Raw genomic sequence first — 18,774 nt, 5'->3', positions numbered from 1 at the left:
AGATATTGTGGCATAGTACCGATCGAGTACGTGCGTATGAGCATTCCTAATCAATTATTTTTATAAATCGTGTAAATGATCAAATCGAACAAATTGATCCAACGTCCTAAATCATTTCTGAATTTGGTTTGGTTGTAAAACAGAGTAAATCATTCTTTGATTTATTGGTTATAATATTATTTTATTTTAATGTATAATAAGAATAACACGTTGAATTCGATATTTCTTTACGTAAAAAATTAGACAACAAGGACATGTAGTGTTCAAGGGGCGAGAAAAAGACGTTAAAGAGACTTATTTCTAGAAACTAACTCGAATCTAAGAGCATCTTCATTGCTAAATTCAAATTTACGTACAAAATTATACTACATAGATGATAAAAAAATTGATATTCATAATAAGTGAGATTTATTTACTCCTTTATATAATATTAAATTATTAAATTCCAACGTTAATGAATTATGAAAAAAATAATTGTAATTGATGAGATTTGATGATGAAATAATAAAAAACTTGAGATGTCTCTCGAAAGAAAGGTAGAAAGATTCACCAACCATGTTAGTATATCAAAAATTTCTCCCACTACAAATTGAATCTTAAATTAGAACCCACCAAATACTTAGTGGGAATTCTCTCGTTCCCTTGTCAAAGACCTGATTGGAAGCTCTCCAATGAAAATGGTATAATATCTCTAATCCATCAATTCATAAAACAAGAACATGTGTTCAAGGGAGAATAAACTTTTCCTAAGTTAAAGTTAATTGGATCTATATTTCCCGGTTTCAAATTGAAAACTTATAATTCGAGATAATAAAATCCAAACGACTTAAACCAATTATTCGCTTAAACCAAACTATCAATATTGATGATTCCATAAAATCGTTTGACCGCCAATCAGAACATGGCCTAACGAATAACCATTTCTTTTATCGTGAGAGTATCGGTTCGTCTCCAAAAAGAACAGATTTTAGGTGGGTAGTTTGTATTAGAATTTTATAAAAAAGTGGCCGCTTGACCTAACTACCCAGTTAACAATTTTAAAAGGGGGTGTACATGAAGCGATTAGAAAAAGGAGAAGTAAAGTTTGGGGTTTCATTTAGTTTGACTTTAAATGGTCCCATTTGTAGGCTGCTTAGATTTGGGGGAGTTGTAAATTTCATATTGTGTCATCATCACACTCCCAAACCATTCAAAGGCGCGTCCATGTGAACTGTAACTTTGACAATTACCGTCGGATTACTTCAGCCTTTGCGTTATCTCTTCATTAAATTCGTTTCATATGCTTGTATTATCTTCTTTGTTCTCACTATACTTTCTACCTAATTCTTTATTTAATCTAAAATCTTCCCTCTTTTACAGTATTATAACCGGATATTAAGTAATAAGTGACCAATATATATAATACTCTCTTCGCTCTATTTAAATGTTGCGTGTCAATAAATTTTATTTGTATGTTGATTATTAGTTGAACGAAAAAAATGATTTGTCTATTCTTATGAATTAAATAATTTATTAGGCTACATAATTTTTTATATTAATAGAGTTAAAAAAACTGTTAAGAAGTGACAATTAAATTCACAAAATGATACTTAAAGGTATAATAAACCAAATTATATATATTATGCAATACTTAAAAGTACTGGACAAGAGGGAGTAATTGAATCGTTAGTGGTTCGACATTTGAATCCCTTAATCAAAAGATATTGATATTAGAATTCTTTATGAAACGGTGTACAACAATAACAATTACGAGAACAACAACGAGCCTAAATTCTTCTTCTTCTTACTTCTTTTTCTTTGAAGTGATAAGAAATTTTATTTCAAATCATTGAAAGCTACAAATAAAAAAGAGAATAAATTATTTTTTTCATTATATTTTTTATTAGCTAACAAACGAACGAGAGTGAGACAATTATCCCTCCTTCCGACAAATTTTTTTTTACAATTTAAAGAAATAGAATATCACTCTCGGCTATATGAATCATCCATTTTTTGAAACATTATAATGTTGTTCAAATCAATTTATTTATTATTGGAAGTACTTGGAAATTCATGAACATGCACCTGATGATTTAGACCAATAAAGTGCAAAGTTAAGAGAATTCTAAATCAAATACATTTTATTCCTTTCTCTTGATCTAAGCAATACTTTTGGAACCAGACCAATGCTAAACTTGACGGGATATAGTGTTATTCGAAAAAAGAAAGGATATAGTTTGTCTGAGATCGTAATCTTATATACAGTAGAAAAAATAAAATTGAACTCTTTTCATGACGTTATTAGCGAATCGAATCTCAACATATTATTTTATATTTTATTTATTATTTAATATTTAAAAATAAGATTTTAATAGGATTTATAATTCTTAAAATGATGTGTCAAAAAGAATTATAATTGATTTATATATATATGCATAATTAAACTCTATATTGATATAATTTATATTTTCCATTTTCATCTAATATTTCACATACATTTAAATTTTTTTTATTATCTCCGTCTCAAAATAGATACAAATTTTTCATAAATACAAATTTTATATTAAAAAATTTGCATCTATTTTAAGACAAAAAAAATAATAAATATAAATTATTATAAGATAATTTTTTTATACAATCGATATTTTAAATATTTTATTCTTGAAGGTGAGATCTTATTTGAGTAATTAATAACCTAAAACTGTGGTGTATGGGGAGAAATCAGATTCCCTACCGTATGTTATTGGGTTGCGAGCAAATATGTGAATTAGGTTTCCTTTAGTTTTATTGCAAACACGTATGTTGTGAATTTTAATGGGGATAATTTAAGTGGGTGAGCATATGCTTCCACAGAGTTCAAGAGTGACTGTATGATAACTTGAAGAAAAGGACTGTATCGTGAAAATTTATGTAACAAGAGCTGTGATTTTCTTGGCCAGCCACCTAATTATTTATTTATTTTGCAAAATTAAATGTATATGTAGATTAATTAGAAAATACTCACATGATTTGACGGAGAACGTGATCAAAGTGGGTCATTTCTGTTGAACTACTACTACTACTATATTTTAGGTCGAGCGGCCGGGCTGGGGTCGACAAAACTATATACATGCTTGCGAATCCAAAAACATAACAACAGTCGAGTACTCTCTTTGATAATTTCTAAAAGGTTGAATTAATGTTATCAAATTTAGGTAGAAAATAATGCATAAATCCAAACATCTATATATATGAACTAATATGATCTAAATTATCAAATTGAATTTGTACTCTAAGCAAAAATAACATTTATGTTCAGCATTATGTTTTGAAAGGTTTTCATTAAATTCCACATTGATCATCTCCTACTTGTAGACAGTAGATACCATCTTAATTGGCATCTCGATTTCATAATTAGTGTGTTGGAGGCACCTGACTTTTTTTTTTACATGATATATATGATAAACAAGTTGTAACGCATGTGTCCTGAATTTCTTAAAAAATTAGAAAATTAATCGATTAAAATTGGGAAGCATGCATTAGATCATATATCACTTGTATTCATGAGCATATCACGTGTATTTGGATTTTGGAAATAAAACAGAATGATCAAGGTATAATGGTGCATCAAAAAAGTTTGCGAGAGAAATATTGAGAAAGTTTGAGATGAGCCAGTTTAATATTGTTGGTACACCTATTGAAGAAAAACATGAAACTTTGGAAGGAGAATGCGAAGCAGAATGACAAGCACGAGGTACTGAATTTTCCTTTGAAAAGTTTGATTGGTTGTTTGTTGTATTTATGTGCCTCGAGACCTGATATTTTTTTTATTTTTTTTATAAATTCTTAATACAAATTATATTTTTAGGTCCGTTCGTACATGAGTCGAATCCATGACCTCCCGATTGAGGAAACGCCTTAACCAATATGTCACGCTCTGGTTGGCCTCGAGACCTGATTTTAATGCATGCCGTCATCTTTCTCTCATGCTATATAGAAAACCCTGGTAATGATCAATTGTTATGTGCAAAAAGGATATTGAGATATGTGAAAGGTACACTGGATTTTGGTATACTGAATAACAGAGGAGGAACTTGTAATATGAAGGTGTTTGGTGACGCTTATACAGCTTGATAGACAACTTCAAGATATCATTCAAGACTTATTTGTAACAAGAATTCAACCATTTATCCAAGAATAGAGAAAATAACATTTTAATCCCAAAATGATTTGTAAAATGATCATCGACGTGCATTTTTCACCTCTGCTAGCTATAGTTTGAATGCAGCTATCCAAACACTTTTTAAACATTATATATGACTTATTGCAGCATCCAATTCTTCACGAATGTCAATTGTTTCAAGCATTTCTTTATCTTCAAGCCTGCAATCACAAATTATAAGGACAAACACAAATTATGAGTAAAAACAGTAGACATTGAATACGCCATTTTATTTTTGAAAAAGACAATAAAATAAACCTGTATTGCCATTATAAGTTATTATATGAATATGAGGAGGGTGGAAACATTACTGATGTCAATGATAACTCTACCTTAATTTTCATAGTTAATTTTGAAAGTCAATCTAAATGGCAAGATAAATTTTTCTTTCTAGATAGGAAATTACGATATCACTGTTTCATCCATCCGCTCTGCTTCATCTGTTGTATGGCTTCTTTCTCTTATATTTTACCTTTCCTTTTTCTCTCAAGACAAACATCAAACACTTATTGATCACTAACTCAATCTTCTATCATCAACAAGCATTGCCTTTTAGTGTGTATTCTGCTATTCATGAACTGGGTTTGATCCGATTTTGAGTATCGATTCGTGGGGAATGATTAGAATTTCGAGATTGGATCGTCGGGTTTTGATCGATTCCGGTGTTCGATTTTGATTGAAATGGTCTATTTCCAAAGCTCGATGTCGGTTTTCAATTCCGTTGACCAATCTTCACCGACGGAAAACTCCGGCGATGTATATCCAAAATCAAGGCACTATATTATAATACTAATCATTTGCACAAGGCGTAATCCCTTAATTGCTTGCAAATCCCTGCTTGTGATCGTTCTAGGTTGGCTGCAATCGACGTAGGATTATCGAAACCATTCCGAGTTGTAGATTTGTAAAATTTTGGAGCTACTCCGGGTTGTAGGCTTGTAGAGAACTTACCAGTCCGAGTTGTAGGCTTATTAAAACAGTTCCGAGCTGTAGGATTTTTGGAGCCATTCCGAGTTGTTGGCTTGTAGAGAGAATACCTTTCTGAGTTGTAGGCTTATTGAAATAGTTCCGAGTGGTAGGCTTCTTGAACTCGTTCGGAGTTCTAGGCTTATTGAACTCGTTCCGAGGTATGGGCTTGTTGAATACCTTTCGAGTTTTAGGCTTGTCGCCTCCAATCCGACTTGTAGGATTGTTGGAAACATTCTGAGTTGTAGGCTTGTAGAGAGCTTACTTTGCAGAGTTGTAGGCTTGTTGCAACCAATCCGAGTTGTAGGCTTATTGAAACAGTTAAGAGTTGCAGGCTTTCATAGTTGTAGGCTTGTAAAGAGCTTAGTTGTGGCTTATTGAAATAAAACCGAGTTGTAGGCTTGTTGAATCCCTTCCGAGTTGTAGGCTTGTAGAAAGCATACCTTAAAGAGTTGTAGGCTTAATGGAAACTGTTCCTAGTTGTAGGCTTGTTGGATTGATTCTTTGTTGTAGGCTTGTAGAGAGATTACCTTGCAGAGTTGTAGGCTTGTTGAATTCCTTCCGAGTTGTAGGCTTATAGAGAGCTTACCTTTCTTAGTTATAGGCTTATTGTAATAGTTCTGAGTTGCAGGCTTGTTAAGGCCCTCCCATGTTGTAGGCTTTTAGAGAACTTACCTTACCGAGTTGTTGGCTTGTTGCATGATTTTTCATAGTGTTGAAATTTTGAACAAATGAACGAACATTAACATACTAGCAAATATAAAATAATAAAATGAATATAAATGAATGATTTTGTGTTTATTTGTATTTGTTCTATTCATATTTGATGGTGTTCGTTTAATTATCACCATTAGTCTTCGGTTATATGCTCAGAATAAGAAGTTAATTTATAACAAAATTGAACGAAGTTCATAAAAATAATACAGCGAGCAAACCTTAATTTTACCATCTGATCCCGCCTATTGTGTATAGGACTCAAAGAAAAATCCTTATCGGTAGGTCATAATTAAGATAAATATTTTTTAAAAATGATTTTTTAAAGAAATTGATAATGTATGTTGCCATTTTTATTAGGCTTGAGCACGGTTCAGAGTGTCCGATTTGGCTATTAGACCAAACCAAATCATATTTAAAATGGTTTGGCAATTTTCAAACCAATTTGAACTGCTTTGTTTTTCAGACCAAATCAAATCAAACCAATATGAAATAGTTTAATTTGATTTGATGCGATTTAAAAATAAATTTCAAAATATATAACTCTAAATTTTATAAAAATTAACCAATCAATTTTTATATATGCTATATAAGAAGCTAATGAGATGAAATAAATTAATAGGTCTAAATAATACCTTTAAATTAATTTATAAGTTAAGGTTTAGGATTGAAATTATCGAATAAAATATCAATTATTTAACGTATTTTTGTTATTCGATTTAATCGATTTGAAAACAAATTAAACAAAACTGAACTAAATGCTCAATTTTGATTTGGTTTTTTAGTTTAAACCAAGTAATGTCCACCCTTAGTTTTCAGAGTACTATATGATGCACAGTAAAAGATTCGCAATAATTAAGGTGCTCCAAATAAATTCTTTAATATTTGCCGTTAAGTAGAGCGATGGTGACCTGTTAAATAAGATTTGACTTTTAATAATCTATTACATGATCGATCGATATGATGTGAATTTTTTTTATTAATTATAATTATGCTCACTCCACAATTCGAAATCCTCAGTTTATAAATGAAATAAAAATATTTATCAATTAGATCAAATCTTGCCGTGCGATATGATTAGGCAATGAAATGAGTGGCTTTGTTTTGTCTTGTGCTTTGTTTAGTACTGCTGCATCATAGTACATGCGTACGTTTTTTGTTTTCTGGACAGGAGTATATTAATTAATTAACTACTAGTATAATGATAATTGATTACTAGTAGTAATTAATACTTAATTATACTAATACCTGGTGTTGGTGTTAACTAGTAAAGTAATTAAAGTATTTTGGTTGGAAGTTTATGATAAGCCGCGTATATTACGTGTGGGTTGGATACGATTAATTAAGTCGGTCTCGTATTTTGTACCCTCTCTCAATCAGTCTTATCTCATGCAGACAATGACATATACAGTAGTTACAAAGTAGTATTACTTCCATTCGTCCCTAAATAACAGTTAAATTTTTTATAATTTAAATAAAAAAGTGACGCACGGGATTTTATATTGTCCAAGTATTAGTCCACTACTAGCTATTGTATAAATAAAGGTGTAGTAGTGTGTAGTTGCTGGGGAGATTGGTAACTAGTGATGCCTTCATCTTCTTCATTTCAACTCACAGTTAGTTCTCTCTCTCTCTTTCTCTCTCTCATGGTGTGTTTCTCTGTTATAAGGTGCTATAACTCCTATGTAAAGTAAGTACTTAAATATCTAAATGAATTTCAGAATTTGTCGTCCGAGGAGAGGACTGTATATATATCTAAGTCAACTGTGGTTGATTTTTCATTTACTCACTACACACACACACATATATATATTTTAGTTCTACCAACTCAGCTTGCATTGAATCCTCTGCTTTATTTGATGATTGATCAGATCATTCCTTAGATATACTACCTCTGTTCCTAACTTCTTTTCGCTTTTATACGCAAAAAAACTTAATAAATTATGCAGGAGGAGCAGCATGAATCATGGGTAAATGTTTGGAGGAATGTGGTATTAGCATACCAAAGCTTTGGGGTAGTGTATGGAGACCTGAGCACTTCGCCTCTTTATGTGTACTCGAGCACCTTCATCGGAAAACTTGACGCACATCACAACCAGGAAGTAATTTTCGGTGCTTTCTCCTTGGTTTTCTGGACTCTTACGCTAATACCTTTGCTCAAGTACATCCTTATCGTGCTCGCTGCAGATGACAATGGCGAAGGCATGCATTTACCACTGTCCCTAATTACTTATCACTATTTTTCGTATGAGAAAAGTGATAATAATTAAGTAGTTAGGGGAATCTTTATCTATTTATTTTGATTTTTGGCTGATTACTGTATTTAATATTATGATCACGACAACATATGTGTGTGTGTGTGTGTATGCAGGTGGAACATTTGCTCTTTACTCACTACTCTGCAGGCATGCCAAGTTTAGCTTACTTCCCAATCAACAACCAGCCGATGAACAACTCTCATCCTATGGTTATGGGACGCAGTCTGAGACAACAGCCTTAAAGAGGTTCATGGAGAAGCATAAAAGGTTAAGGACCGCTCTACTTGTCGTGGTCTTGTTCGGTGCTTGTATGGTCATAGGGGACGGTGTGCTTACTCCTGCTATTTCAGGTTTTTATTTATACGCTCATATTGATTTGATTCATTCATTCAGGAGTTATGTTATTTATACTAGCATTTACATATACATAGTTTCTCTCTTGCAGTTCTATCAGCAGTGTCGGGTTTAAAAGTTACAGAAAAGAATTTGACTAATGGTAAATGGCAGCTATATATAATATGTGTGTGTCGTTGTCTATATTAATTTCTATATATAGAGTACTCCCTCCGTCCCTAATTACTTATCAGTTTTCCTATGCATTGCATACGTAGGTCAACTCCTGTTAATAGCATGTGCTATATTGGTTGGTCTATTTGCGCTACAACACTCTGGCACCCACAGGGTTGCTTTTATGTTTGCTCCGATTGTAGTCATCTGGTTGCTCACAATATTCGTCCTTGGAATCTATAACACATTATATTGGAACCCCAAGATAGTCTACGCCTTCTCCCCGCACTATATTATCAACTTCTTTCGTGAGACTGGAAGACAAGGTTGGATTTCTCTCGGCGGAGTTCTTCTCTGCATCACAGGCACTGAGGCTATGTTTGCTGATCTTGGTCATTTCACTGCATCATCAATCAGGGTACGCACGCAAATGCATAATAAAAGTGATAAGTAATTAGGGGCATAGTTAATCTGGCTTCATGTGCAGATTGCTTTCGCTTTTGTCATCTATCCTTGTCTGGTAGTACAGTACTTGGGTCAGGCTGCTTTCTTATCGAAAAACCTGGGGTCTATTAACAATAGCTTTTTTGATTCAGTGCCAAGTGAGTTCTTTTAATCATCTGCTTTGACATAATTATATATCATATGGTTTGATTATTAGTAGTAATTATTTCCTGGATGTGTGAATAAATGATACAGAGGCGGTGTTTTGGCCTGTTTTTGTTATTGCTACACTGGCAGCTATTGTTGGGAGTCAGGCTGTAATCACAGCCACATTCTCCATCGTGAAGCAATGCCATGCCCTTGGTTGCTTTCCGCGCATAAAAGTTGTCCACACTTCAAAACACATATATGGGCAGATCTACATCCCTGAGATCAATTGGATTCTTATGCTTCTCACACTTGCTATAACTCTTGGATTTCAAGACACAACCTTAATTGGAAATGCTTATGGTAACTAATATTAGTAATTAAAAAACAAGTCATCTCAGTCTCCCGCCCGGGCCCTTTTTGATTCATTTGATTGATCAGTTAATGGTTTTCTTTTTTGGTGATAGGACTCACTTGTATGTCTGTAATGTTTATCACAACATTCTTGATGGGACTAGTAATAGTGTTCGTGTGGCAGAGGAGTGTGCTAGTGGCAGCAGCATTCCTGGTAGTTTTCTGTTCCATCGAAGGAGTGTACTTGTCATCGGCATTGACAAAAGTGGCTCAGGGAGGGTGGGTCCCTCTCGTTCTGTCGGTAATCTTTGTGGGTGTCATGTACGTGTGGCATTATGGAACACAGAGGAAGTACAAGAATGATGTACAAAACAAAGTGCCATTAAGATGGATATTGGGGCTAGGGCCGAGTCTGGGAATAGTTCGGGTACCAGGGATAGGCTTAATCTATTCTGAGCTGGCGACAGGAGTCCCTGCCATATTCTCACACTTGGTGACCAACCTGCCTGCGTTCCACCAGGTGTTGGTCTTCGTCTGCGTTAAATCGGTCCCTGTACCCTATGTTTCCCAGGAAGAGAGGTTCCTCATAGGGCGGGTTTGCCCGAGGCCTTACCGGATGTATCGATGCATAGTGAGATATGGTTACAAGGATATACAGAGGGACGATGGGGACTTTGAGAATCAGCTTGTTCAGAGCATAGCAAACTTCATCCGGATGGAAGCACCGTTGAGCTCTGATCAGGGCTCATCATCCTCACTGGATGATGGGAGGATGTCTGTCATCAGAAGCAACATTGACTCGACTACTTTAATTGAGATTGTAACAACCAATAATGAGCCATCTACTGATATTAATGCCAACTCCATCCCAAGCAGCTGCAGATCAATATCATCAGTAGTGAGCATGGAGTCAGCTTTAGTGGACAACAATCGGCAACGGCGAGTCGTGAGGTTTCAGTTACCAGATGATCATGAAATGGATGCTAATGTCAGGGAAGAGTTGATGGATCTGGTACAGGCAAAGGAAGCAGGGGTTGCCTATATATTGGGACACTCTTATGTCAAGGCCAGGAGATCTTCTTCCTTGTTCAGCAAGTTAGCCATCGATTTCGGCTATTCCTTCCTACGCAACAACTCTCGGGCTCCTGCTGTAGCTTTGAACATTCCTCACACCAGCTTGATTCAAGTTGGTATCATTTACTATGTTTAGTTTAGACGACTGCTGATGTATATACAATATAATATAACAATGGAAACAATAAATGTACATTACATATAAGATGATCATTTAGTATTGTACATGACATACGGATTGTATCCTTGCAGGTACTTAAACTGTTAAGACATCTGTGAGAGGTCGTATCATATCTTTTTTGATATGGGAGAACTGAATATACAAAATAGTATTACAGGAGACCTAAATCTAAGACAAGCGCATTAACCGAAACCGTTTGTAAAGCTAGGATTGCTGTTTTGTAGTAGATAGATTCAACCTTTAATTTTATTTAAGATAAATCATTATTATTGAATGAGTTAAGCCTAATTAAGAAATAAAGTTTGGTAAGTATTTGATATATCATGTTAATTTTAAGTTTAATTGTTCGTGGTGATTGAATCTCTTATATACACTATAAATAAAATGACATATTCTTATAATTTAATTTAAAACGTTAGAAAAGATTAGATCAATTACGTCGATTTCAAACTGTCGCAATATTTCTTTAAAATAACAACAGTTTATAAAAAGTTATGGTGATAAATTGAAAAGTTACAATTCATTAACATTATTATAAATTATCCTATACAAAAAAAGTACTGATAATTTTAAGAACTGTTACATATTTTAATTTGTATATCACTACACTTTTAATATAACTATAGAATATTCAGTGGACTATTCTTTCAATTTTAAAAAGTTGTTGGTAAAAATTTAAAGAATTACGGAGTATAACACACAAATGTTACATTCCAAGATCTTTTTAAAATAATAAATTAAGAGTATTTATTTTATGGAAATAAAAATCTAAATTTTTTAAAATAATTTATCGTAGTTAATCTCTCTTTTTATCATAATATTTTAAGTTATTTAAGAACATTAATTAATATTAATATTTTAATTTTAAAAATAATACTATTAATAATTAATATTAATAGTCATAAATATGATTCAATGATTAATACGTTTGATTTTTTTTTTTAAATTATGGATTCGAAATTTTTTGGGGGTAAATTAATGTACTAAGAATATATATATATATATATAAATAAAATTAATAGTAATATTTTCTTCAATTACTACTCAATATCATACTTATTTTATATAGTTCAAATAAGAATTAGGATAATAAATTAGGATAATTAATCCCTCTCTTATTTCAAAAAAATAAAAATTAATCCCTCTCACTCACCACAGACTCTCAGGCCGACGACGTTCCTTTCGAGCCGTCCGACTCCTCACGCCGAAGCCGCACCAGATCCGCCGCCACGAAGAACAATCCCGACAGTCGGTCTTCTTCCCTTCTCCGCTGTATATTTTAATTTTAGATCTGATTTTTGTCTAGAAAGAAGAGGACGATAATGCTCATACTTTTGTGACACTGTTCGATTTCCTTTTCTGTTAACAGTAGTCTTTTCGTCACCTACGGGTTCAGTAAGAGACTCGTTTCATCTCAAAAGCAAGTCTCCCAAGAAGAAACTCGACTTGCGTTGTCAAGTGTACTCACCAAATTGGGATAATCCCCCAATCAATTCCATTCTCAGGTACCCTTTTGTGATATACTGATATGAATTTTTTTATATGATATGATTACTTAGTGTTTTTTAATATTTGGCTTGTTATATAAGTACAGGAGTAGAAGATGAATCGGTGAGTTATTTAGTTGACATTTGGCTACAATATTTAAATAGAAAAATTATAAGTAAATATATATTTTTTATGTTTGATGAAAGGAATATTATGACGATTTAAAATTGTGAGTATAGAACATATGTAGTGAGATTGATAAAATTGTAAGAAAATACTTATTTATATCGATACTTAAATTGTCGTCTTAGAGTATCTACGACAGGTTCACTAAGCACGTTTGAATAATTGACTTAGCAGTATCAAAAAGCATAGCCATTTCCTCTTTGTATTTATGCTTATAATATTTGGTAATTAAGCTAACACTTTTAAATTGTTTGGCATATGTCATTTTGTTTGTAGTGATATATTATGAGTTACATAATGAATTTTATGTCTAATCATATATGGCTAATTATCAGAATTTTTATAATAATATTAATGTTAAAGGTGGCGTAGCTTGGGTTGGAAAGCGTGAGTAGGCGATCGAGTAGTAGCGTGTGAGTGGGGTGTTTTTGGACATAAGAGTTGCGTCGTGAAGAAGGTAAGTATCGACTACAACATATACTAATATAACAGTTTACTAATAAACCGTATGCTTTTAGTTGGTATTTATATATTTATATATTTGGGAGTAATGCATTCGAGAAACTGGTTTGATAAAATGTCTATTGTTTTCAAATTGGTTTGAAATAAAGAGTTGTGAGTTGGTATGGGAAAATTGGTTTAGAAATTGGATTGTGAAATGGCTTGCGGAAATGTGTTTGTGATTTGGTTTTCAAGCACATGCGTTTGTTATTGTACTTTGTATTTGATACTTACTGAGTGCGTTGTCACTCATCCAAATACTATTTAATTTTTCTTGAGTGCATAAATTAAGCGAAAATTAAGCGACTCGAGGAAGCGCGTGAAGACGTCTAACTTCTTTTGTTATATAATCTTTTATTCTTTTTCGAATAAATGTAAACTCTGTGTTGGTAGAGTTAAATTTTAAAAATGTAATGACTTATGGGATCGTAAATAGTAAATAGATTGATCTTAATTTCGCTTGAGGAGACTGAGACGCTAATCACAACGGGATGGTTTTCGGATCGTGACATAAGACAATTTTTAACGTAACATAAAGTTGAAAGGGAATATGAGTGCCCTCTATTGCCTAAATCCAAAACACACTCATTGAGGGTAGGATGATAATTATTTCCCTTGAAGATATTTTGAAAAGTATCTACACGCCCTTATAAAGTGTTGGGGACATATCCGTCATGTCACCTTATAAGATTATGTATGCTCTCTCTAGGGTTTTCATAAAACCCAAAGTTATTCTAATCCAAAAATTCAATTTCTGTCCATCATAGATAGAAAAGCTTTTGTGCATACACAATTGTTCACAAAACAATCTCATTCTAAATACCACTCCATCCGATTACATTTCTGCCCAGAACAATCCTTGCAAGATCACGTTCAAGCCAATCGATCACTGGTACAACCATCTCCTGTTTGAAGACTACAACAAAAAAATTTCGTTCGACCTCCTAAACAACAGTATTGATACACAACATATGCTTGTTTTCTTAATTCACGATTTGTAGACCAATTAAATACTTGATTCATCTTTTTATTAATACGAACAATGATTTGTACTCCAAATTATATGGTTGTCTCTTCTTGCAGATATCACCTCAGTTGATGGGGCATGACAAATTTCGACAAAACAGTAAGGCTTTCTCTCTTAGACATTGATCCATGCATGATAGTTAAATGACAATATACTAGATCTCCAAAATTCTTAGTTATGATAAAATACTAGATGTAGTTAGGGAAGTCACTAATCGACTAGAATACATAATTGATCCATGTTACTTTAATTTTTTTTTTTTGGTAGATACTATATATCATCATCCTAGAATAAAGTTCAATACTCGCCAAACAAATATATTTATTTATATAAATTAATTTCTAATTTTAAAAAGAACATCAAAATAAATTGAATTTCTACATATATAATATGATACTCTATATATGTATTCTGTTTGACTGGTCGTTAGAGATGTTCCGACGTTATTTCGAACATAATTAACTAAGGTTTTTTTTTTTTTTTTTTTTTTTTTTTTTTTTTCTGTGAAATATAATTGATATCTAGAGGACTCAAACACTCACTTCGGAAGATGCTCTAAATCGAGCTCTCTATAGATAGGCATACAACATGAAACAAAAGGCACAATTCAAAAATCACATTTCCATTTATGTAAAAAATGATAAACACGCCACTTGAATTTTCTAAGGCAGGATAATGTGAGCTTTTATGCTTGAGCAGCTAGTGAATTTATCAATATGTTTTTTCCTCTTGAATTTGTATCTTTTTAATCTACCCTTACGTCAATAAAAGTGTTTTGCATTCGCATTTTTTCAATCCTATCTTACTATATTCACATACGTAAAGCATTAGTTAGAATTTTGTTGTTGGTTTTAACATTTTAGATTTTAAACGTTGATATATATAATGCTATTGATTATTATTTTAACATAAAATATTCGATAATTATGTAGGATTTGCAAAGAAGAGGATTGGAGATAATTTATGATATTTGTGCTTTTACTAGGACATTGAATTTTCGATTTACCAGAATACTTATGGTATGTATTTTTCAATCTCGTCAATTTGGTAAAAGTTATTTTATCGAGTGAGTCGTAGAGTGAAGTGCTCTAAAAATCTAAACCGACCTCTTGGGAACAAAAATTAAGGAGACTAAAATTATTCTAACATCTCGTATAGAACACTGTTCCTTTGTGGTAAGGCAATTAAGTTGCAAAACAATAGGTTCGGGGTTCAATGCTGGCATATATATGTATAGACGTAATTACTATTTAAATCATTGAACGAATTTCATCAAACTTTAACAACCTTTGAGAAAGTTTTTTCAAAAGAACTATAGCCTCGAAAGTATAAAACTATCTACACAGTTGAGTACACAGTCCTGAAAACTAAAATGTCTAAAGTATAAGTTTTAAATAAGAAGTCATTTGTTTACAACAAATAACAAGTCCTTCCAAAGAACCAGCAACTCCAAGTCGTCTCCCCTGCATAAGTTAGGAAAAGGGGAAAGGTTACCTTAGTAAAAAGAGTCTTCATGTATTTACTCATTAAAAATAACAAGTCCTCAACTGATACAACTTCCATCTGTTTTCGTCTTTTCTCTTCTATTGCCTCGGCCATCTCTTGATTCGTATACTCTGAATCTCTGCTGCAAAAGAAAACATAGGAAAAATGAAAATTATATATGGCCACAATGAAGGAAGCAATCCAGATTGAAGTATTAAGATTCGGATGAAAAAGATATTAGTTATATGGAAACTTTGAAAATGGAATAAGATTGTTGAAGCCGTTCCCTGATTATATGTATTGGCCTGCAAGTCCTGATATAAAAAATAAATACACTTAGCTAAAGAAATATTAGAATTTGATGAATTAATTTGGCAAAGTAACCGTGTTTGATTAATTTTTCATTTGCTTGTGTTTTCTTGCAGGAGAAAAGAAAATGGTGAGCTGCGTGAGTCGTGCTCAAAAAGTTGCCTAACTCCTGTACTGTGAAGGATAAATAAAATTAAACATGGTTGATCTTCCCTCTTAAAAAACAAAAAAGGATTGTTGACACTTCTGAACTACGTACACAGAAGCTAAGTGCCCCTCTCTCTTGTATTTTTTTTTTTTATTATAAAAGTTTGGCAATGGATTTGCTTTCTAAGGTTCTCCCTAAAATGACATTTCATAAACATATGTATGTGTATATATTATCCGAACAGGTCATATGAAAGACTTTATATGCATGGCCAATAATTGGTTCATAACTCCTTAGTTGATCTGAATCATTTCCTAACAGGTGATGGTTTTGATTTTTTTTTTTTTAAAATCAGTTCAAGATCATTTCCTAACAGGTGATGGTTTTGATTTTTTTTTTTTTAAAATCAGTTCTAGGCCCTCATCGATGGCCAATTGATCATGAGTTCAGTTTGGTATATATTTTGGTATATATTTTTTTTAGACCACCTCCAATGTGAACGCCACCAAATTACTGAAAAATCACATCATTGATAAATAAATAATGTGTTATTAAAAATAAAAATTGATCTTCATTGCTTCAATATAAAAGTCATATAAAAAGCCATCTATCTTATAAATAAGATTAAATTTAATATATAAAAAATAATAAATGAGAGATTTTATGTGGAATAAAGTAAAAGAAAATAATAAAATATATAAAAATAAATAGTAGAAGACAGTCAACTAAATGAATCTTACATGATGAATAAATGATTTTTGTGATTTTATTTAATGTAAAATTCACCTAATTTATGTCACATGGTATGAATGACTTTCACGTTGAAGATGACCTTAATAATATTGAGCTGGTTTTAAAATGATCAGTCAAGCAATAGTTAAAAATCTTCAAAATTAAGATTGATCTTTTATTTAGGCCAAACATATTCGTTTTGGCTCGAGTCAGTCGAGTTTCCCTATAAATAATACCCATTCATAAGATTATATGTGCAGAGGTACCTACTATGTCATCAAAAACTGGTCTGTAAATCTCAAAATTTAACAATCTTTGAAAGTTGTTTTCAAAAGTACCATAGGAACGAAGGTATAAAACTATGTACACCGTCAAGTACAAAATCCGAAATTTCCAAAGCTAGGAATATATAAGAAGTCCTTTGTGAATGACGAATAAGGAGTCCTTCCAAAAGAACCAGCAACCCACGTTGTTTCCTCTGCATAAGTAAGTAGAAAAGAAGAGATCGGGAAATTATAAATATGTATTAAAAAATAAAAACGTAAACATTTTATTAGAAATTGTGAGAGAGATAAATATTTGTAGTTAAGATTATGCAATTAGTTGGTTTTAAAAATGACATTTTCGGAACGAATATTCATTAATTAGTTGTAGAGATAATTAAATAACATTTTCGAAATGAATTTTTTTCTTTTAATTAATCACAATCCAGCTTTTTCATGTTTACGTCTTAGAATTTGAGTGTATAAAAGTGGCGCACCCGAAAAAAAACTTAATTAGAATCTTCATTAATTAATTAAAAATATGATTCATGCATCTTTTTCCTTGCATGATCCGACCTTTTCATGAAAACTCATTGTTGCTGTTGCCTTCTATTTTCCAGTTCTGCCACTATCGTTGCCTCCTCCCTCCGACCAGAAGATCATATTAGTCACAATCTTTGTTATTCTTCATTATCCCAGTTTTGAAGAATTTCCTTTGTTAACCTAGTCATGGTTTAATATTATGAAAATTGTGATGAATTTAGTTTGATATATAATTTGCAGGTACTTAAATCGTTAAGATATCTGTGAGAAGTCGTATCATAACTTAGCTGGTATTTTGCTTAACTAGCTTATTGGCCGATTATGCTATATTTTGTCGCTACGTGGTTGTGTGAATACTTAATAGATATGAGAAGAGTCACTAAAATATTGCTCCTCATGTCTCTCTCCATGCTTTCAAATTTTGCTCTCATTATATATATTTATATTTATATTTGTAGGTCATTTGTCAAAGACAGTGAGATTCAATCTATTGAATTTGAAAATGATCGCCGCTAAATTCACATCTGACGGAAAGAAGGGATTTACTGGAATGTAAAGTTAGGATTGTTGTTTTGTATTAGTATCAACCTAATCTTTTTTAATAATTTGTTTAAAGATATATCATCATTTAATGAGTTTATTTCGTATACCATTTAATTAAATATATAGAGCTTAGATATATATATATTCCTTCTGTTCTAAATTAAATGTTAATATAAATATTATTTTTTTGTTATAAATTAGATGTAAATTTTGACAAATTTAAAGAACATTTTCATTATATCCTCACCAATTTTATCATCTTCACCTCATGTCTCTCATGCACTCTCCCTCACCAATTTCACGATCTTCATCCACATATTCTTTATGAGGGTGTTTAATCTATACAATCACAATTATGTTGGAAAATAAGTTTATAAACATGATTTTTTAATTTGTGTAAAATTTCCTAAATTAAGATTTAATTTGGGACGGAAAGAGTATATATCTTGCGAACTTCCTTACGGATAAACTAAACTTAAACTTGAAACATAGTTTTACGACACTACACATAGTATATATAGTAGCTTAAGCAGCACTAAATACAAATCCACGATACTCATGTAAGTACTTAGCTAGAAACTCTATATGCAACATAAACTAAACATACGTTTATTTTTATGATAAGGCACATAGTGTAGTAGCCTATCCTCTAATTAGGCACTCTATATGCAACAACGTAAAATCAGTGATTACTGCTTTTAAAGCTTATTCTAACAACTCTTCA

The 18,774-nt window shown here is 32.1% G+C and overlaps 1 protein-coding gene across 1 annotated transcript; it reads left to right on the top strand.

Annotated features, from left to right (window-relative positions):
- Window positions 1-7,803: 7,803 nt before the first annotated feature.
- LOC139882910 (potassium transporter 4-like) lies at window positions 7,804-10,780 on the top strand. Its single transcript, XM_071867159.1, has 7 exons — window positions 7,804-8,062; window positions 8,232-8,468; window positions 8,564-8,614; window positions 8,730-9,043; window positions 9,113-9,227; window positions 9,325-9,579; window positions 9,684-10,780. Exons 1-7 carry the CDS (start codon window positions 7,804-7,806, stop codon window positions 10,778-10,780), a joined length of 2,328 nt encoding a protein of 775 aa, XP_071723260.1.
- Window positions 10,781-18,774: the final 7,994 nt, after the last annotated feature.

This window comes from Rutidosis leptorrhynchoides, unplaced genomic scaffold (genome assembly GCF_046630445.1).
Source record: "Rutidosis leptorrhynchoides isolate AG116_Rl617_1_P2 unplaced genomic scaffold, CSIRO_AGI_Rlap_v1 contig325, whole genome shotgun sequence".
Taxonomy (NCBI): domain Eukaryota; kingdom Viridiplantae; phylum Streptophyta; class Magnoliopsida; order Asterales; family Asteraceae; genus Rutidosis; species Rutidosis leptorrhynchoides.
Note: the sequence above shows the minus strand (reverse complement) of the source record. Positions and strands in the feature narration are given on the sequence as shown.